The 21878-nt window shown below is 42.5% G+C and overlaps 1 protein-coding gene across 1 annotated transcript in view; it reads left to right on the top strand.

The window, feature by feature from the left end:
• The window catches only part of NECAB1 (N-terminal EF-hand calcium binding protein 1), a 155839-nt gene that overhangs the window by 29965 nt on the left and 103996 nt on the right, over positions 1-21878 (top strand). The window contains exon 3 of the mRNA XM_029063658.2: positions 1803-1911. Within this exon, the coding sequence (XP_028919491.1) occupies positions 1803-1911 (109 nt within the window). The remainder of the gene's footprint in view (positions 1-1802; positions 1912-21878) is intronic.

The raw sequence follows: 21878 nt of genomic DNA on the forward strand, positions 1-21878 counted from the left end.
CACTTAGGACAGGGCTCTGCACACAGTAAGTGCTCAGTAAATACGATTGAATGAATTTGAATGAATGAATGAATAAATACCCCAGTGCTTTTAGTATAGTACTTGGCCCATAGTAAGCACTTAAATGCCATAATCATTATATATTCATTGATTTAGTGTCTTGCCTTCTCCATTAGAATGTAACCTCTTCTAACGCAGGGAGTGGGTAATACTTTTTCCATACATTCTCTAAATACACTTTTCTATCATGGTAGACAACACCACCGTCCTCCCTGTCTCACAAGCCCTTAACTTTGGCATTACCTTTGACTCATCTCTCTCAATTAACCCACATATTCAGTCTGTCACCAAATTCTATTGGCTCTACCTTCACACAACATCTCTAGAATCCTCTCCTCCCAAACCACTACCATGCTGATTCAAGCATTTATCATTTCCCACCTTGATTACTCCATCAGCCTCCAAGCTGACCTCCCTAGTAATAGTACTTATTAAGCATTTACTTTGTGCAGAGCACTGTGCTAAGTGCTGGAGAAAATACACAGGTGGGAATTAAATGTGGTCCCTGTCCTTCGTGGAACTTTCTACCTCCTGATTCTCCCCTCTATAGTCCATACTGGATCATTTCTCTGGAAAAAAAGAATTCAGACCATATCACCCAACTTCTTAACCTCCAATAGATGCCCATCCCTCTCTTACACTTAACAGAAGCTCCTCACCACTGATTTTAAGGCACTGAATCAGCTCTCTCTCTCCGATCTAACCTTGCTGCTTACCTACTACAAAGCAGTCCACACTTTGCTCCTCTAACACCAACTTACTCTTTGTACCTTGGTCTATCCCACTGCCAGCCCATGTCCTGGTCTGGAATTCCCACCTCATTCGAGTTGTCAGCTGTGTGACTGTGGGAAAGTCACTTAACTTCTCTGACTGTTACCTCATCTGTAAAATGGGAATTAACTGTGAGCCTCACGTAGGACATCCTGATTACCCTGTATCTACCCCAGTGCTTAGAACAGTGCTCTGCACGTAGTAAGCACTTAACAAATACCAACATTATTATTATTATTGACAGTCCACCACTCTCTTCACTTCCAAAACCCTCCTCGAATCACCTTTCCTCCGAGAGGCCTTCCCTGACTAAGCCCTTATTTCTAGTGCTGACACCACACATTTAGCTGTGTATTGTTTATGCACTCTGATATCACTCCAGCCCTACAGCATTCGTGTATATATACTTATAGTCTACTCTTTCCCCTATCTGTAACTTATTTTAATGTCTGCCTCCCCATTAGACTGCAAATTCCTTGTGGGTAGTTATGACTGTGAACTCTATGGAATTATACTTTCCCAAGTGCTTAGTTCAGTGGTCTGCATGCAGTAAGTGCTCAGTAAATACCACTGATTGTGTCTAGAATATTTTGCATGTCATAGATGCTCAATAAATTCCTGTTGATTATTCATATCCTTACATTAGCTAATTAAGGATAAAATTTTAATTTTTTTACTTAAATTGCCTGCAAAACTATGCCAACTTTGAGAGAAACATAGTTGTGCTTTCACAAAGGTATTATTCTTAATAAATTATAGAAATGTGAGAGGAAATAAAAATATAAATTTGAACAAATGTACAACACAAAGGTACTTCCAAAACCTGACCCTACTAGAAAATGTCCATTTTTAAGCTGAAGACCTATGATTCTTTAAAAGCAAATCACACCATTTTGAATTAACTTCAGAAATGAAGTAAGATAAAACATTGTATAGAGAATGATTTCTACTGTTGATTTTTGTGATTTCAGATGATGGGAAATTATCCTTTGAGGAATTCCAAGCATATTTTGCGGATGGTGTCCTGAGTGGAAAAGAATTGCATGGGCTCTTCCACACCATTGATACTCACAACACAGAGTAAGAAGCCATTTTTAATTATCTCACTCTGAAAATGGAAAGAAATGCAATGTTTACAATGACTGCTTTTTTTTTAACTTTATCATGATATATCTGAGAGTTCCCAATTTTTATTTTGGAGATGTTCTGAAATCTTGCTTTGAATCAGATCACTTGAATTTCTGATTGTACTCTCCCATGTGCTTAGTAATGTTGGTATTTGTTAAGCGCTTACTATGTGCCGAGCACTGTTCTAAGCACTGGAGTAGATACAGGGTAATCAGGTTGTCCCACGTGAGGCTCATAGTTAATCCCCATTTTACAGATGAGGTAACTGAGGCACAGAGAAGTTAAGTGACTTGCCCACAGTCACACAGCTGACAAGTGGCAGATCAGGGATTCGAACTCATGACCTCTGACTCCCAAGCCTGTGCTCTTTCCACTGAGTCACGCTGCTAGTACAGTGCTCTGCACACAGTAAGTGCTCAATAATTACCATTGATGATGTCAGGAATCATTATACTTGGATCATAGTATAATGCTGCTTCTGCTATTTAAACCAAGATAACTTTTGATACTTTTGATTCCAGCAATATCAGGGAGGGGAGACATCAATTTATTTATCTTGTATGTACTCGTTCATTTTCAAATTTTGAACTCCAACCAACTATTTGATGGCAATTTCAATTTTGGAGGGAAGTAAAATGAAATGTTTAGAATGAAGAATCTTAATATACTGTTCTAAATTTTTCTACTGATTTTTTTAATTGAATATTATCATCCTCACTCAGATTATATATCTTGTAAAATAGCTAGAGTTATCTGAAGACCTAAAGAGAATCAAATTTAGCATAGTGGTCATTGGTTAGAGGCATGCATTATTACGTTATCATTATGGTCACATCTCCTCCAAGAGGCCTTCCCTAATTAAGCTTTCTTTTCCCCCAACTCCCTCTCCCTTGTGTGCTGCCTATGCGCTTGCATCTGGACCCTCTGGACACTTGATATTCATCCCACCCTCAACCCCAAAGCACTCATGTACAAATCTGTAAATTATTTACTTGTATTAATATATCTCCCTCCCATCTAAGTTATAAATTTAATAATGATGGTATTTGTTAGTCACTTACTATGTGACAGGCACTGTTCTAAGCTCTGGGGTGGATACGGCAAATTGAGTTGAACACAGTCCCTGTCCCATGTGGGATTCACAGTCTCAATCCCCATTTTAGCAGCGTGGCTCAGTGGAAAGAGCACGGGCTTTGGAGTCAGGGCTCATGAGTTCGAATCCCAGCTCTGCCGCTTGTCGGCTGTGTGACTGTGGGCAAGTCACTTCACTTCTCTGCGCCTCAGTTCCCTCATCTGTAAAATGGGGATTAAGACTGTGAGCCCCACGTGGGACAACCTGCTTCCCCTATGTCTACCCCAGCGCTTAGAACAGTGCTCAGCACATAGTAAGCGCTTAACAAATACCAACATTTTACAGGTGAGGTAACTGATGTACAGAAAAGTGAAGTGACTTGCCCAGGGTCACACAGCAGGCATGTGACGGTGTTGGGTTTAGAAACCAGGTCCTTCTGACTCCCAGGCCCGTCTTCTATCCACTACTCCACGTTTCTACCAACTCTGCTATATTGTACTCTCTTAAGCACTTAGTACAGTGCTCTGTGCACAGTAAGCACTCAATAAATACCATTTTTACCTACTCTTTAAGACCCACTGGAGTATAATGTAGAGAAGCAGCGTGGCTCAGTGGAAAGAGCACGGGCTTTGGAGTCAGAGGTCATGAGTTCGAATCTCAGCTCTGTCACTTGTCAGCTGTGTGACTGTGGGCAAGTCACTTCACTTCTCTGTGCCTCAGTTCCCCCATCTGTTAAATGGGGATGAAGACTGTGAGCCCCACGTGGGACAACCTGATTCCCCTGTGTCTACCCCAGCGCTTAGAACAGTGCTCTGCACAGAGTAAGCGCTTAACAAATACCAACATTATTATTATTAATGACCTTTACTCAGTAGACACCACTGATTGATAAAGCGATCATTCAATAGTATTTATTGAGCACTTACTATGTGCAGAGCACTGTACTAAGCACTTGGAATGTACAATTTGACAACAGAGACAATCTCTGCTTAATGATGGGCTCACAGTCTAAACAGGATGTAACGTGTATAAAATGCAATAATTTTAAGTCAGGTGGTCCGGGTGGTGTATAGATAAGACGTATTCACTGTTCTACAGGGAACATCAACTTTCAATTGAGTTAATTTTTTTACTATTGAAGATGCTTTTTCTCGATGAGAAAATAAGTAATATGTCATCAAAGGCTCATTGCTTTAGTGCTATTTTAGTATTCGGCTCATTCTGACTTAAGGGATTTAGCTTGTGGAAATGAAAGATGACTAGAAAAGTCCCTTGAAGTGCTTCATTTTCAAGGCATTCTACTGTGTTCTGCAGACTCGCAAGCCTGAGCCTGAAAAGATTTTTAGTATTGAGCCTTAAGACATGTCTTCAATGAGATGTTAGTATAGGGTGGACTGAAAATAATACTTGTGGATTTTCTTTTCATATGTAATCCTGAATGGCAATGGTATTCTGTCACCCTCGGAAGATTTCTCTATCTTCCGAGGATTAAAAAAAATAATGATTTTGGCTCCTTAATCAATAAATCAAATGGAGTTATTTCTCTTTTGTTTTGGTCATCAGTTGCACTTTATTTAGCATTTATTTTTGCACACTGAAAGTACTTCAAGACTGCCTTGAATTAATTTTGTTTCTAAAGCAACCCCCTCTGGGTTTCTCAAGATCTGAAAAGTAATAATGATAAAAACAGCCTTTTAAGCCCCTTTCTCTCCAGAAGGAAGCTTCTGATTGGCTTAACCAACATCTCCTCATGCAAATATATCCCAACAGAGACAGGAATCAAGTATTCAATACCAAAGAGAAAGGAATGAGCAAAGCATGAAGTTTTCTTTTTTGTTAGGAACAAATGTTGGTGAATCTGAGAGAAGAGAACTTAAAGGAAAGCAAATCTGGTGGCATGGCAAAATGGGCAGAGAACGTGTCTACCAACTCTTGTATTGTACTTCTGGCAGGCCCTTAGTTCATAATAAGTTCTCTGCCCACAGTAAGCACTCAGTAAATGTCATTGATTGGTAGACTGATTAATTGAGTCCAGGTTCCTGTAAAAGGTCACAAAGACATTCTCATAATGCATCTCAGGGAGATGGCTCAGTGCTTTAATTTTCCAGTCCAAAATTTCCTCAAATTGAGCTGGTCACTTTCCCTTGAGATAGCCAGCTTGTTGTAGTAAGCTCCCCCTCTAGACTGCAATCAACACAGAGCAATGACATCTGTGATGTAGTATTAGGAAAGTGCCCGAGCAGTGGAAAACCTTTCAAATTGCCCTATTTCTGTCAGAATATGAGTGTTCACTCTGGGTTTTTGGAGAAAATACTATAGCAGAATTAGGGCACATCAGCAATTCTATTACTGGGTCATACGAGCCTAAGATTCTGTAACCAGCGGTGGTGACAAGATGCTTGCGAAAACTTTCTGATTGTTGCCCTCTCTGATCTATATGACCAAAGTTAGAGATCTTTTCCCAAATCATCTTTAGCTTTCCTCTAGTTATGAACTTCTCCTAACCCCTCCTGTTGGGCTAGTGGGAAGAGCAGTACTCTGGGAATCAAGAGATCTGAGTTCTTCTCTTGAATTTGCCTGTAGCTCATTACTTTGGACAAAGCCCACCATGCAGTTTGCTGACATTCATCCTCTAGACTTTAAGCTCATTGTGGTTAGGGAACGTGCCTGTTTATTGTGCTCTCCCAAGTGCTTTGTACAGAGTGCTCTGCACACAGTAAGTGCTCAGTAAATACATTTGAATGAATGAATGCTGAATGCTCCTGCCGGCCTTCTCACTCACGGCACCCTTGTCCCAGTGGAAACGTGACTTTCAAGGTAGAGAAGCAACGTGGCTTAGTGGATGGAGCACGGGCCTGGGTGTCCGAAGGACCTGGGTTCTCATCCTGGCTCCGCTCCTTGTCTGCTCTGTAACCTTGGGCAAGTCGCTTAACTTCTCTGAGCCTCAGGTACCTCATCTGTAAAATGCGGTTGAAGACTCTAAGCTCCATGTGGGACAGGGACCATGCCCAACCTGATTACCTTGTATCTACCCCGGCTCATAGAAAAGTACCTGGCACATAGTGCTTAACAAATACAATTTAAAAAAAAAAGTGGGGCTGAATCATATCTACAAACTCTACTGTATGGTACTCTTGCAAGTGCTTCGTCCAGTGTTGTGCACGTGGTAAACTCTCAAGAAATAATCTCAGCACTGGATTATTTAGCACCGATTGATCGATTGCTTGGCAAATCCCTAGTACTAAAATCAATTCCTCGGAGCATATCCTTGATTCTCAAGTCTCAGGATCCAGGCTCATCCATTGTGTTTGACAGTGGAAACATCATCATTATGAACCTCTGAACCAATCCAAACCCACTGATATTTTTCAGTCTGTACTACTTCCTATGGAGTTGGATTCCATCTGTTTACCACCCACGGTGTGAAAAAATGCTTCCTATTTTTGTTTCTGTGGGTGCCCCCACATTCTGCACTGTCGGATATGGGCAACAACACCTCCTGGTCCGCTCGGTCGTCACCATTCCTGATTTTGTAAACTTCAGTCATGTCGCCTGAGGAATCGTGATCTTTTCAGTCTATTCAAATGTAGGGGCGGTGGAGGTGAAAAAGATTTCCTTTGTTACCCATCATGGATTGTCCGGGTTTGCCTGATTAGGGTTAGGTGAAGGGATAAGAAGATACTGAAGCCGCTGTTGTGATCTGACCAGACTTTTTTCGTCTCTTCACTAATGGGATGAAACGGCTCCCATTTCAGGGTTCACTTCTCCCAAGCACTGATCAGTATACCTGGATCATCGATGAAAGAACAGTGACATTTCAGTTAATTTTTTTTTTTTAAAGCATACTATCTTTGAAGTCCAGTATTATGCCAGATGTCCTTTATTTGAGTGTGTTAGGTTTCCTGACTCAGTAGGTAGTTTTTAAGGGTTAAAAAAGTTTCAACCAAGCTGAGTCATTGAATTCCCTTTTATATCCTGAACACAGTGAGAAACTCCTCATTAAAAAGATTAGAGGTGATAATGTGTAGAAGTTAAATCTGTAACAGTAGCATATCTGGGAGTTTTTGGTATAATTCACAGCATTTCATGAGAAAATGGCTCGTTGTGGGCAGGCACATGTCTACCAACCCTGTTGGATTGTATTCTCCCAAATATTTAGTATTTTGCACACAGTATGCGCTTGACAAATACCACTGAGTAATTGTGGTTATTAATTGGGTTGTACAAATCATAATACACTCCCAACTCACTAATAGTCCTAAAATGGTTTAATGAAGATGATTTGAAGTCCTTTTATCTGGAAACCTTTTCTTATTCATTTTAGACCACAGTAACTGAGGATTATTCAGTTCGCTACAAGTTGGAGGTAGGGCATATTTCTAGCTCAGTCTCTTTCCCCCCCTGCATCGAGGTTGACGTTAATGAACAGATAATGTTTTTCGGGAGCTGAGATGATCACAAAGACTTCTGTGCTATGAAATATTTTCAGAGCAGGCAGCTGTTCTTCCATCTGAGCTCACCTTGCCCTAGGAACAAAACTTATTTATCTGGTTCACTGCTCAGGAAATACAGTCTGACCTGGATCGAGCTGATTTCCTAAGCTCCTTACAGGAAAATCACATATAAGGTCCTAGCCTGTTCCTGTAGGCCACAGTGTATTGTCATTCTTTGGTTCCCCAAATCATCCGCCAGTATGAACGGTTGGTTGCAATTAGCATCTTATCTGATGGAGGACTCATTGCAGTAAAGTAATGAGGTGAGGGAGAGTGAAAATTGGAGAGTCAAAGAGCAGACCTGAGGGATGCCCACTGAATGTGCCATGATTGAAGAGCTAAAGGAGATAGGAACAATGCGGAACGGGTAGTGAATTGAGAGGATCATCGTGGCCTCCTGTCTCTCCCCATTCCACTTCATGCTTCTCTGCTGCACAGATCGTTTTTCAGTTTGTCTCCCCACTCCTCAAGAACCTTCAGTGACTGCCCATCTACCTCCATATCAAACAGAAACTCCTTACCATTGGCTTTAAAGCAATCAACTCACCCCATCCTACCTCACCTCACTGACTTCCTACCACAGCACAGCCCGAACACTCCACTTCTCTAGAGTGACTTAGTGGAAAGAGCACGAGCTTGGGAGTCAGAGGTCTTGAGTTCTAATCCTGGCTCGGTTACTTGTCAGCTGTGTGACTTTGGGCAAGTCACTTAATTTATCTGTGCCTCAGTTCCCTTATCTGTAAAATAGGGATTAAGACCGTGAGTCCCATGTGGGACAACCTGATTACCTTGTATCTACCCCAGCACTTAGAACAGTGCTTGGCACATAGTAAGCATGTAATAAATACCATCATCATCCTCTAGACTAGTTTACTCGCTCTGCCCCGATCTCATCTGTCTCACCACCAATCCCTTTTCCATGGGCTCCTCCTTGCAAGGAACTTCCTCCCCTTCCATATGTGACAGACCACCACTCTCTCCACCTTCAAAGCATTATTAAGGTTACATCTCCAAGCAGCCTTCCCCGATTAAGCTCTCTTTTCCACAGCTTGTTCTCTTCTGTGTCATCTGTGCATTTGGATCTGTGACCTTTGTCCATTTCTTATTCACCCCACCTCTTACCCCACAGCACTTCTGTACACACCTTTAAATTATATATTATACATTACTTATTCATATTAATGTCTGTATCCCCCGCTAGACTGTAAACTCGTTATGGGTAGGGGACATGTCTGCTAATTCTGTTGTACTCTCCCAAGTGTTTGGTACTGTGCTGGGCACATAGGAGGTGCTTGATAATATCATTGAGAAGAGTTCCAGGCAAGTCTGACACAGAAGTAGCAGGGTGAAAAAGGGTCTAGATAGAAAAGAGTTCAGACTAGAGGCTTCTGAGGGGAAAAGAAGAGGATGGTGCTGAGGCAGTATCAGAGCTGGGAGAGTATCTGGAGATCCAGACTACATCTAGGTTCTATTGTGATTGAATGTTTGGTCAACAGACACACCAAATAGAGAAAGACAATCAATTTATTCCCCCAAAACTATTTCCTGGATGAGAGAGATGAAAGATCAAAGATGACTTCTAAACTGTTCTGCTTAGTGGTCAAGATGACAAGGAGCACAAATCCCTTGCTGTTTTCAAGGTAGTTAAAGTTAGGAATGTGGAGGGCTGTGTGTGTGTTGGTGGCAGATAGGGTAGGCTGGAAGGGGAATTCTTGGAAACCAGATGGTGGTGGTGATTTTAAGGTGTTTGTGACACCCTAGCCTTAAGCAGTTCTGCGGATCTAATTCCACCCTTAATTCTGACAGATAAAGCCAATAGATGTCTTTCCCCTCTCCAGTCCATATTTTACTCTGCCTGGCTCATTTTTCCAAAAAATAATTCTGCACCATGTCTCCACTGGAGGTTTCTGAATAGTGGTTGCCCATTCATCTCCACATTAAACAAAAACTCCTTAACATTGGCTTTAAGGCATTCAGTCAGCTTGCCCCTTCCTACCGTACCTTGCTCCTCTCCCCTATAACTCAGCCCACACACTTCACTCTCTTTCACACTGTCAACCCCTTGTTCACGTCCACCCTCCTTCCTGGAACACTTTCCCTTGGCAGACCACTATTCTCCCCATTTTCGAAGCCCTTCTAAAATCATATTTCCTCCAAGAATCCTTCCCTTACTAACCTTTCATTCATTTATTCATCGAATGATTTGTATGCAGAGCACTCTACTAAGCACTTGGGAGAGTACAATATAACAGACACATTCCCTGCCCACAGAGAGCTTACACTCAAGAGGGGGAGACTAGTCTCCCTCTGGTCTGCACTGCCACATGGGTCTGTGCCCCTCAAGCTCTTTGAAACTCACTGTCTGTATCCCCAAAGCACTTATATTCATATTCATTCAATCGTACTGATCGATTGCTTACAGAGTACAGAACACTGTATACTTTCCCTCTCTGATGTATTTTAATGTCTCTCTTCCCCACTAGATTGTAAGCTTTTTATGGGCAGGCATAGTGAATACCAACTCTGTTGTATTGCACTCTTCCAAGCGCTTAAGTAAATATCATTAATTCACACATACTAAATGCTTCATAAATACTTTTGACAAATGGGAACCAAGCTGAACTAAATCCCAGCGGATCAGCTCAGATGAGGGCACTTTGAAGCACAAGTGGAGGGAAGACATAAAGGAAGGAAAGGGAAAGGAGAGTAGAGAGAAGCAGAATAGTCCAGATGTGTCTTGTCTCCAATCACTTATCCCCTCTTAATAGCTTTGGTTGTGAGCTCCACAAGGGATGGAGACTGTGCCTAATTCCCACCTGTGTATTCGCTCCCAGTGCTTAGGTCAGTGATTTGCGCACGGAAAGTGTGCCATAAATACTAGCGCCACTGCCGGGATCATGTCCACTAATTCCATTGTACCCTCCCAAGTTGCTTGGCACATAGTATATGCTCAGTACCATTGACTGAATGATTACTATTAGTTCAAATTGCAGTGAGAGATTCTGTAATGCCTCTCCACCAGCCCTTTTCAACATATTCTTTATTCCAGTGCCCTTTATTCCCACTAGCCCTCTTAGTTCTAATATTCTCCAGATTTCTTTCTGATTTTTCTCTCATCTCCTTCCAACCAGACCCCATATCTGGAGATCCGTCCCCTTTTCCTACAAACATGACTTGAGGAGGATCACCCTTGTCAACAAATTCCAACCTCTGTGAGCTGTTTGGCTATGATTTATTTTTACCTTGTTTTGGTTCAGTGGTGGCTTTGTGAGGCCCCTGGTGAGCCTTTAAAAGGCATCTCTATTCAGGTGGCATTACAGAGGGTATAGAAGTCTGAACAGATGCATGTGAAACTGGATGTTGTTGTTTTTTCCAGTGCATGTTCCAGTGCATGATGCTGGACAAGTTCCTGACCTTTCTGTGTTTCCAAGTCCCTGTCTGTTAGTTGGGCTAATAATAATAATAATTGTATTTATTAAGTGCTCACTGTACTAAGCCCTGGGGTAGGTGCAAGTTAATCAAGTTGGACACAGTCCATGTGTCATACTCTTAATCCCCATTTTATAGATGAGGTAACTGGTACTGAGAAGTTAAGCGACTGGCCCAAGGTCACACAGCAAGTAAACTAGTGGCAGAGCCGAAATTAGAACCCTGGTCCTTCTGAGAAACAGCATTGCCTAGTGAATAGAGAACGGGCCTGGGGGTTACCTCATCTTAAAATGGGGACGAAGACTATAGGCCCCATGTGGGACTTGGACTGTGTCCAACTGATTATCTTATATACTCTAGTAATAATGGTGGTATTTGTTAAGCCCTTACTATGTGTCAAGCACTGTTCTAAGCACTGGGGTAGATACAAGGTCATCAGGTTGTCCCACGTAGGGCTCACAGTCTTCATCCCCATTTGACAGATGAGGAAACTGAGGCACAAGAAGTCAAGTGACATGCCCAAGGTCACGCAGCTGACAAGCACCAGAGCTGGGATTAGAACTCATGACCTGTGACTCCCAAGCCTGTGCCCTTTCCACTAAACCACGCTGCATCTATACAATGCTTGGCACATAATAAGCGCTTAACAAATACCATAAAAAAAGTGGTTATTTGCAATGTCTCTGGAGTTAATGACCAATGTTTGTGAAGCCGATTGACTGCCAAGCACAAAGTTTGCTAGAAACAAATATAAAATGTGTCCCTGAGAGCTTCTTATTGGCTCTTGGTCTTTTAGCTTCCCCAGTCATAAAATTCTTCACAAAGCTATGCCATTTAGAAATAGTGAGGACTCATTGCTTCATCTTACTGTGCTTCTAGCTTTACATTTACAGAGACTCTAAAGACAGTGGGCGTTTTAAGATTAAACAGTGGCTCACTGTGTGGTGGTTGTCTGTGGAAAGGGAGTCTTCAGAGGCTGAGTGTGTGGGTGTTTTTATGGGTTGCTGTTGGCTGTTCTGTGTTTTATGTGGGCTGGGAGCGGGCAAGCTTTTCTGCTAGAATGCACGATTTTCATAAAGTCTTGGGGCTTCGCTTCCAGGAGAGAAACAGAGTTACAGACCTTAGAGTACCTGGACATTTTAACCACATTTACTAGTTGTAATTTATTTCTTTTCCAGGGAAGGGGCTAGACTTGGAAAAGACTAGAATGGGAACACTTTCTCTAATGGCATGAATATACTGAATTTATTTTACTTTTATTACTGAGGGAGGGGGCTCCAGAACAGACCCCACTACTTTGTTTTTTAGAGGTTACTGCTCGTTACTTTTGCTTTTATTTAATAGTGAGATGAGAAACAGGGTGGCCTAGTGAGAAAACCACTGGGCTTGGAGTCAAAGGGGGACTTGAATACTAATTCTCGTTCCAGCCATTTGTCTGCTGTGTGATCTTGGGCAAGTCCCAACTTCTCTGTGCCAGTTTCCTCATGCATAAAATGGGAGTAAGACTGTGAGCCCCATGTGGGACAGCGACTGTGTTGAGTTTGCTTCTCTTGCACCTACTCCAGCGCTCAGTACAGAGCCTGGCATGTAGTATAACAAATCTCATAGTTAAAAAAAAATCCTTTAGATTGCAGCTCCCTCCTTGACTGTCTGTGGTGTTAATTGGAGCCCCAGTCTTTCTGGGTACAACTCAGCGCACCAAGTGTGTGCTCCATTGTGTGTGGTAAAAAAATAGCCTCCAGCCACAGCTTCTGTGATGGCAGGGTTGGAAGCCATCGTGGTTTCTATTCTTAACTGCTCTGCCCCAGCTGCTTGTAATTCTGGAAGCAGTACTCTTTCCTCTCCCATCACTACAAGATGTCTACAAAAGCCATCTAAAGGCTCCAAATTGCTTCTTACTGTCTTATTTTTACCTTTGCAATAAATGGCTTTTTGCTCTGCTGCTTGTCCTTAGGTAAGGATCAACTTCCCAACCACATAATAATCAAGCAAGTAAGCACTTGATATTCTCCACCCTTTCAGCACCACAGCACTTATGTCCATATCTATAATTTATTTTAATGTCTGTGTACTTTTTGTGGACAGGGATTGTGTCCACCAACTCTCCCAAGCAGTGTTCTCTCCCAAGTACTTAGTACAGTGCTCTGCACACAGTAAAAACTCAATAAACCCATTGACTGATTGGTATAATATTAATTATGATATAATGGTACTTATTAGGGGCTTTCCATATGCCAAGCACTGTCCTAAGTGCTAGGGGAGGTTCAAGATAATCTAATCAAATATAGGTCCTGCTCTACATGGAGCTCCCCATCTAAGGGAATGTATGATTTTGATCTAATAATAATAATGTTGGTATTTGTTAAGCACTTACTATGGACCGAGCACTGTTCTAAACGCTGGGGTAGATACAAGATAATCAGGTTGTCCCACTTGAGGCTCACAGTCTTAATCCCCATTTTACAGATGAAGTAACTGAGACACCGAGAAGTCAAGTGACTTGCCCTAAGTCACACAACTGATAGATGGCAGAGCTGGGATTAGAACCCATGACTTCTCACTCCGAAGCCCGTGATCTTTCCACTGAGCCATGACCTGAGACGATTCCAACCTGAAATTTTTCCCCTATTTGTTCACTTTCAGAATACTTCTGCTGATCTCATACACTGATGGTAAATACCAGATAATACTCTTGAAAGTATCACAAACTTCCAACTCCATCAGAAGCCATGACACCTTGTTGAAGGCCTTATCCTGATTCTTGACTTTTCTCTCACATCTGTGAAAGTTTCTTTTAAGTGGGCTAGACAACCATACTTCTAGCTTTTCCTGTGTTCTACAGAATACCTCTTTCTATACCACCTCAAACCTCCCAAACAGTGCTTTTGTATGGCCCTGTTCAACAGTGTAGGTTGCCTTCAATTTATTATTCTTTGTACCTATTTTTATTCTGAGAGAAATCCTTCTGTATTAATTTACTCTCTTGATTTAAACAGCGGAAGTGGACTCTGCATTTCTTAGAAAACTCCAGTTGGGCCATCTAAACATTTCTCTCTGTCTGCCCTATTTCTGACTCTCATACTTATTCACGGATCATTTCTTTTTTCTGTTCTTCCCACGCTCCCAGGAGAGTACACTGCACCCACTTGGGTGCTCAGTAAATGAGTCAATCAATCAATGGTATTAATTGAGCACTAACCCTGTATAGAGAACTGTATTAAGTGTTTGGGTCAGTGCAATGCATTAGAATAGGTAGACATGATCCCTGCCGGCACAAGAAGTGTACAGGCTGGAGAGGGAGACAGAGTTTAAAATAGATTACATATAGGAGAAGAGGCAGACTGTAAGGATATGTACACGGGATGGGGTGAGTAAGGAGTACAGACTGAAGCTCATAGACAATGTAGAAGGGAGGATAAATAAGTTGAGGGAATGAGAAGTTAAGGAAGGCGTTTTGGAAGAAATGTGATTTTTTTAGTAGGGCTTTATGGGAGAGCGTTGTGGTCTGTTGGATATGAAGCATGAGGGAGTTCCAGGCCAGATGTCGAGAAGAGATCTGTGTTGAGAGATGGGATCGAGGTTTAGTGAGTATGTTGATGTCTGAGTGGAGTGTGTGGATTGGATTGTTAGGATTGAGTGCTTTAAAATGGAGGATAAGGAGTTTGTTTACTTTAGGCTAGTGTACTAAAGGTGATTTTGGGGTTATGAAACTACCCTTCACTTAAAAAAAAAAAAAAAGAGTAGCTTCATAAATTTCAGTTAAAACTCAAGAATTTTTGAGAATGGAAAATAACTTGAAGACTGACTTCAGAAGGATTATGAGTGTTGTGTACTGTACATAGTTGGCAGTTCTTTTAATTGAATTTATTTTACACTTTGGTCATCCTCCAATACTCTCCTTGACCCCCTCCAATCTGGCTTCTGTCCCCTTCTTCCACAAACTGCCATCTCAAAGGTCACCAATGACCTTTTGCCAAATCCAATGTCCTCTACTCCATCCTAATCCTCTTCAACCTCTCAGATGCCTTCAGTGTTGTGGACCACCCCCTTCTCCTGGAAATGTCACTGACTCTGACCTCTCCTGGTTCACCTTTTATGTCTCTGATCATTCATTCTCAGTTTCCTTTATGGGCTCCTCTATCTTCCACCCCCTAATTGGGAGGTGGCAGGGGCAGGGTGATCCTTCAAGGTTCAGTTCTGGGTCTCCTTCTATTCTCCATCTACACCCACTCCCTTGTAGAACTCATTCACTCCTGTGGCTTCAACTACTATTTCTATGTGGATGACACCCATATCTTCATTTCTAGCCCAGAGCTCTCTCCCTCTCTCCAATCTCGCATCTCCTCTTCAAGACATCTCTACTTGGATGTTCTCCCATCAACTCAAACTTAACATGTCCAAAACAGAGCTCCTTATCTTTCCATCCTTACACTGTCCTCCCCCTGAAATTCCCATCACTGTAAATGGCACTACCATCTTTCTCTCAAGCCTGTAATCTTGGCATTATCCTTGAATCCTCTCTTATGTAAGCCATATATTCAATCCATCAATAAATACTGTTTGTCCTGCCTTCACAACATCTCTAAAATCCACCCTTTCCTCTCCATCCAAACTGCTATCAGATTTAATACAATCACTCATCCTATCCTACCTGGACTGTGACATCGTCCTCCTTGCTGACCTTCCAGTCTCCTGTCTCTCCCCACTCCAGTTCATACTTCACTCTGCTGCCTGAATATACAAAAACATTCAGAACATGTCACCCTGCTCCTCAAAGACTCCAATGGCTGCCATCAATCTTTGCATCAAATAAAAACTCCTCACCATTGACTTTAAAGCACTCCACCACCTCACTACGTCACCGCTCTCCTACAACCCAGCCCTCACAATTTGCTCCTGTAGTGCCAACCTTTTCACTGTGCCTCAATCTCATCTATCTCGCCACTGACTCCTAGACCATGTCCTTTCCCTGGCCTGGAATGCCCTCCCTCCTCAAATCTGACAGTTACTCTCCCCACCCACTTTCAAAGCCTTACTGAAGGCTTATCTCCAAGAAGCCTTCCCAGACTAAGCCCTGTATTTTCTCATCTCCCATTCCCTATTACGTCATCCTGACTTGTTCCTTTTGCTTTTCCCTTCTCCCAGCACCACACACTTACGTACAAATCTGTTATTTATTTGTATTGATGTATGTCTTCCCACCTCTAGACTGTAAACTCATTGTGGGCAGGGACTGTCTGTTTTCTTCTTTATTGTACTCTCCCAAGTGCTTATTACAGTGCTTTGCACATGGTAAATGCTCAATAAATGCAAACACCATCATCAATAAATACGATTATTGACTGACTTACTGTGTGCAGAGCACTGTACCAAGTATCCCTATCCTCAATCTGTTTTTCCAGGACTTTGGACACAATCTCCCTTTTCTCCTCTCTTTCCTCCATTTCCAGCTCTCTTTGGGCTCTTCTCATTCCTGGGCCTTGCTAACAGATAATCCACATAAATACAGACACTCTCCTTGACCTCTACCCACACACACTTCCAGTCCTACATTTTACCATCGTAATAATCCATTGGTCGGTGACCAGGTGCTCCAGAGTAGGTAGGTGGTCATTCTCTAGGGGGTTCTGTCCTGCCAAAAACTGGCCAAGATGGAAGGAAAAAATTCCTCAGCTGAGGCGGCAATAGCATCAGCAGCTGCGGTGGAGCCTCCTTTTGCTACTGCTGACAAAGAGGATGAGTTTTCTCTCCCCTTCAGCAGTGTTCAACAGTAGCTGGCTCTGCCGTTGGCAGAGCAGCCTGCTTTTCCTGGTCAGGGAAAGGAGTTTCTATTGTGCCTGGAAATCCAACCATACCAGATGTTACTGCCCTGGGCTGGAAGGCTGTGATTTGATCTAAATGTTTGTCCTTCCAGGGCATGCTGGGACCCAGGAAGCAATTTGACCTAGGGATAGAGCACAGACCTAGGAGCCAGAGGACCTGGGTTTTAATCCCAGCTCCACCACTTGGTATGTGACCTTGGGCAAGTCACTGAATTTTTCTGTGCCTCAGTTTTCTCAACTGCAAATGGGGATTCAGTAACTTGTTCTCCCTCCAACCTGGACTTTGAGCTCCATGTGGAACATGTATACCCAGCCTGATTAACTTGTATCTATCCCAGAGACAATGCTTCACATATAATAAGCGCTTAACAAATTCAGTTCAAAAAGAAAATAATGAGAAAGTGGCAGATTACTGGAGGCTTTGTTTGGCACTCTGATGGAGAGAGGTCTGGAGTTCTGGAGGTCTGGTGGGACTGAGAGCCACAGGGGAGAGTGGTAGATTCCTGGAGGACTCTAGACTATAAATTTATCTCTCTAGACTGTAAGCTTGCTGTGAGCAAGAAACTTGTCTACCAGTTCTGTTAAATTGTAATCTCCCAAGCCCTTGATACAGTAAATACCATTGATTGATATTTCTGTCTCATTCTCCTATCTTTTCTGGTCTGACCTCATTAATCCCCAGTCCCCCTAAGCCTTGTCCTATTCTGTATTTATCCTCCCAAATACACTCAAAATCAGTACTGTCCATGTCTCTGTTCCTCATCTAAAGTAAGTGATACTACAGTGGTGCTCAAAACATCAGGGTCTTTTTAGGGCCCATATTTAAAACCCACCATGGGAGAAGGGATCTGTTCTTGCAAAATTACTTTCCCTCTCCTCCAGCTCACACAGAGTAAAAGATTTTTAACTCCTTCTCTCCCTTTAAGCAATTCTACTTCCCACTTGTACCTTTCCTCCAAATCCTAAACTTATCTTCCTCCCTCCTCAGCTGAAATAAGACATTTTAGTGTCTCTTCAACCCCATCTTAGTGCTCCTCACTAGAACAGTCTCATTTAACAATGGTGCATTTGTAGTCTATATTCTGGACCTGTAATGAAAAGATTCTCCTATCACATTTTCCCATCCTCCTCCTGCTACCTGTCCCCATCTCCATTGATTATACAATGCTCCCACCCTCGGGCCTGTGGGAAATTCTTTTGAGTGGGAGACCAGATCTGCATGTTGGGTTTTTCAGCAGGAAGTGAATAGGACCCCTCTCACCCTTCCTTCCTGACTGCCATATCATATCCCACCTTGATTCTCACCATAAAGTAGCCTTTGAAATGTTGTATCTCTAGATCCTCGAGGACAGGGATCATATCTACTCTATTGTTCTCTCCCAAGTTGTTAGTTCAATGCTCTGCACACAGTTTGTGTTCAAAAAATACCCTCGATTTATTCTGTCCTTCCGCATCTCAGCCTAGGATTGAGTCCTCTCTCCCTTTCACCCCATTGCATTACTCTATCCTGCAGAAGGATTGGAGCAAGAACTCCAGGGTCTTTCCTATCTTTTCCCTTCTCTCCTTTCTGTTTTCTCTTCACTCCTCAAGAACCACCAGTGGTTGCCCATTCATTTCCACATCAAGCAGAAACCCCTTACCGTTGGCTTTATAGCACTCTGTCAGCTTTCCCCCTCCTACTTTACCTCTCTGATTTCCTACTACAGCCCAGCCTGCACATTCCATTCTGATGTCAACTTACTGAGTGTACCTCGATCTTCCCTGTCTTGCCACTGGCGCCTTTTTCACGTCCTCCCTCTGTCCTGGAACTCCCTCCATTTTCATATGACAGATCAACACTATCCCAACCTTCAAAGTCCTCCCAAAATGCATTCGATTGTATTTATTGAGCGCTTACTGTGTACAGAGCATGATGCTAAGCGTTTGGAAAGTACAATTCAGCAACAAATAGAGACAATCCCTGCCCACAACAGGCTCAAAATCATCTCTTTCAAGAAGCCTTCCCTGACTAATATCTCTCTTCCCCAACTTAATTCTCCCTCTTTCTAGATCACCTGTGCACTTGGGTCTGTACACCTTAAGCATTTTGGTATTTATTCCAACCCCGAGCCCCAGAGAACATATGTACACATCCTTCTACTCTGTCCCTTGCCTAGATTGTAATTTATTTTAATCTCTGTCTCCCCCACTAGATTGTAAGGTCCATGTGGGTAGGGATTATCTTTTCTGTATTCTAGTAGTAGTTGTAAGACTATTAAACACTTAGTGTGTGCAGAGCACTGTATTAAGCTCTGGGAAAAATTTATGCAGGTGGGAATTATACATGGACTCTGTTCTGAGGGACTCTCTCCCAAGCATTTAGCACTTAGTACAGTGCTCTGCACATAGTAAGCACTCAATAGATACGATTGAATTAATACAGCAATTATTCAGTAAATAGCATCGATTGTTTTTCCTCCTCTGCTTCTATTTCCTGGCTCTTTCATCCTTCCCTCCACTCGGCCACAGATATGCCTCAGGATTAAGCCTGAAATGTTTACTGATGTTATTTACTGATTCTATATTTATCTCGTGTAGATTGCAGACTCCTTATGGACAGGAATCTTGTCTCCTAAGTCTTTTGTATTGTACTTTCCCAAGCACTTAATACAGTATTATGCACACAGTAAGCACAGTGCTTAGAACAGTGCTTGATACATAGTAAGCACTTAACAAATACCATAATAAAAATAAATATAGGTTGATTATGCATTTATATCTGCAACAAGCTAGTCAAAATAAAATGGAAGCTGTATTGACAAACTGTTTGAGGTATTTTTGGATTCCAAAAGCAGCCCATTGATTTTGCTCATGTATCTATTATCCACTGTTAGTTACAACTGCAAGTAAGCCAACATTGTATTTAGATTTTCAGGATTTATGTAAATCTGCCTGTCAATAATCTTCAGTTCAGGTTCTGTGGTTATTTTATAAACTGTACCCAGTTATTATTCAGAAATGATGAGCATGTGGCTAAATGAATGTACTGGAAAATTTCTGCCAAGAAACCTTACTCAGCATGTCCTAAATTCACATTTCTAGTTTGTTTTTATCTGATGGGATTCATGTAATGCTAGGGCAACTCCTGGCAGTGTGGAGTTGAGCAACTCACCATGTGCTCAGCCTTTTTTATTTAACACTTTTAAGTTTGTTTTCAAACAGAGATATAGACTTTCCACATTTGCCAGCCTGTTCCGCTGAATAGATGGTGCCCACAGGAGCCGATGAGACTTTTTTAGTCAATAACATTTGAGAGCTTACTGTGTGCAGGGCACTGTACTAAGCACTTGGAGAGAATAGAGTATAAAAATGAACAGAAACATTCCCTGACCACATCGAGCTTACAACCTGGCTGTGCTGAGCTGGGGGCTGTCTGGAGGAAGCAGTCTGCTCTTTGCCTCAAGGGGTGATGATGATGATGGTAGTGGTGGTGGCTCTGAGAGGCCTAGAAGAAATCCTGAAAAGCGGTTGGCTACTGCATGGCTGTACAGTCATAGGCACAATACTGCTGTCGCTTCGCTTGTAACTGCACTCTGCAGTGATTTTTTTTTTTTACTAGAGTTCACTATAAACCGAAGTAGCGTGCTAAGCAGTGAGATATACAGTGGTATTTGTTAAACGCTTATTATGTGCCAGGCACTGTACTGAGTGGCTACAGGCAAATTGAGTTAGACACAGTCCCTGTCCCACATGGGGCTCAGAGTCTTAATTCCCACTTTACAGGTGAGGGAACTGAGGCAGAGAGAAGTTAAGTGATTTACCCAAGATCATACAGCAGAAAAGTGGCAGAGCGGGGATTAGAACCCAGGTGCTGCTGATTCCCAGGCCCTTGCTCTAAATTCTGTCCTCATTTGGGCCTCCCGATCCAGAAGGTTTTAAAGATGAGGAAACTGAGGCACAGAAAGGTAAAGTGTCCCTGTCATCTCCTTAGAGGAGGCCTTACCTTCTCCCACTCCCCCAACTCTTTTTTTGTTTGCTTTTTCACTATTAATAATAATAATGGTATTAAGTGTTTACTGTGTGCCAAGTACTGTTCTAAGCACTGGGGTTGCCAAGCATTATTCTATGCACTGGGGTAGATACATGGTGATCAGGTTGCCCCACGTGGGGCTCACAGTCTTAATCTCCATTTTACAGATGAGGTAACTGAGGTAGAGAAGTTAAACTGACTTGCCGAAAGTCACACAGCTGACAAGTAGCAAAGCTGGAATTAGAACCCAAGACCTCTGACTCACAAAACCCATGCACTTTCCACTAAGTTATGTTACTTTTCTATACTTCAGTGCTTACTTGGTACCAGACACTGCACTAAACTCTGGAATAGCTTAGTACAAGATAACAGGTTTGACATGGTCCCTGTCCTACATGAGGCTCACAGTCTAAATTCAAGGGAGGAGAATTTAATCCCCACTTTACAGATAAGGTATATGAGGCACTGAGAAGTAAAGTGACTTGCCCAAGGTCACACAGCAGGCAAGTGGCAGAGTTGGGATTAGAACCAGGTCCTCCAACTCCCAGGTTTGTGCTCCACTAGGTCACCCTGCTTTTCATGGGCAAAGGAGGAAGAGACAGCATGCTCCTCTTTCCCTGCTGCTGCATTCTCACTTGCTCCATCCTTCACCTTTTCTTCTGTCTCATCTGCCTCTACCACCCACTTAAATTGTAGTTATTTACCTCCTCCCCAGCCTCATCTCCAAATTTCTAAAGGATTATCTCACTTTCCTTTTCTTCTCCCTTACACTACTTTCGGAGGCTTCCAACATCCTTTTGGATGTTCCTGACAATTGCCCATCTCCCGGCTTTAACTTCCTCCATTGATCTCCCCCACTCACCAACTGAAATACCCAATCTCTTCACATATAATTTTCACCAGCTATGAAATCCCATTCTCCAACCAAAACATCATTGCCTGTCTTCTCTCACACATCCCCTTCCTTGAAAAACTATCCTCTCCCCTACATAGACACCTCTGATTTTGAGAACCTTCCCCATGCCCTCCCCACCCCCCGCCCCACTTCTGCTTGTCCCAGACCATCCTTTCCTACTTGGAGTCCCTACCCCAAA

The sequence above is a fragment of the Ornithorhynchus anatinus genome, chromosome 4, assembly GCF_004115215.2.
Source record: "Ornithorhynchus anatinus isolate Pmale09 chromosome 4, mOrnAna1.pri.v4, whole genome shotgun sequence".
Classification (NCBI taxonomy): Eukaryota; Metazoa; Chordata; class Mammalia; order Monotremata; family Ornithorhynchidae; genus Ornithorhynchus; species Ornithorhynchus anatinus.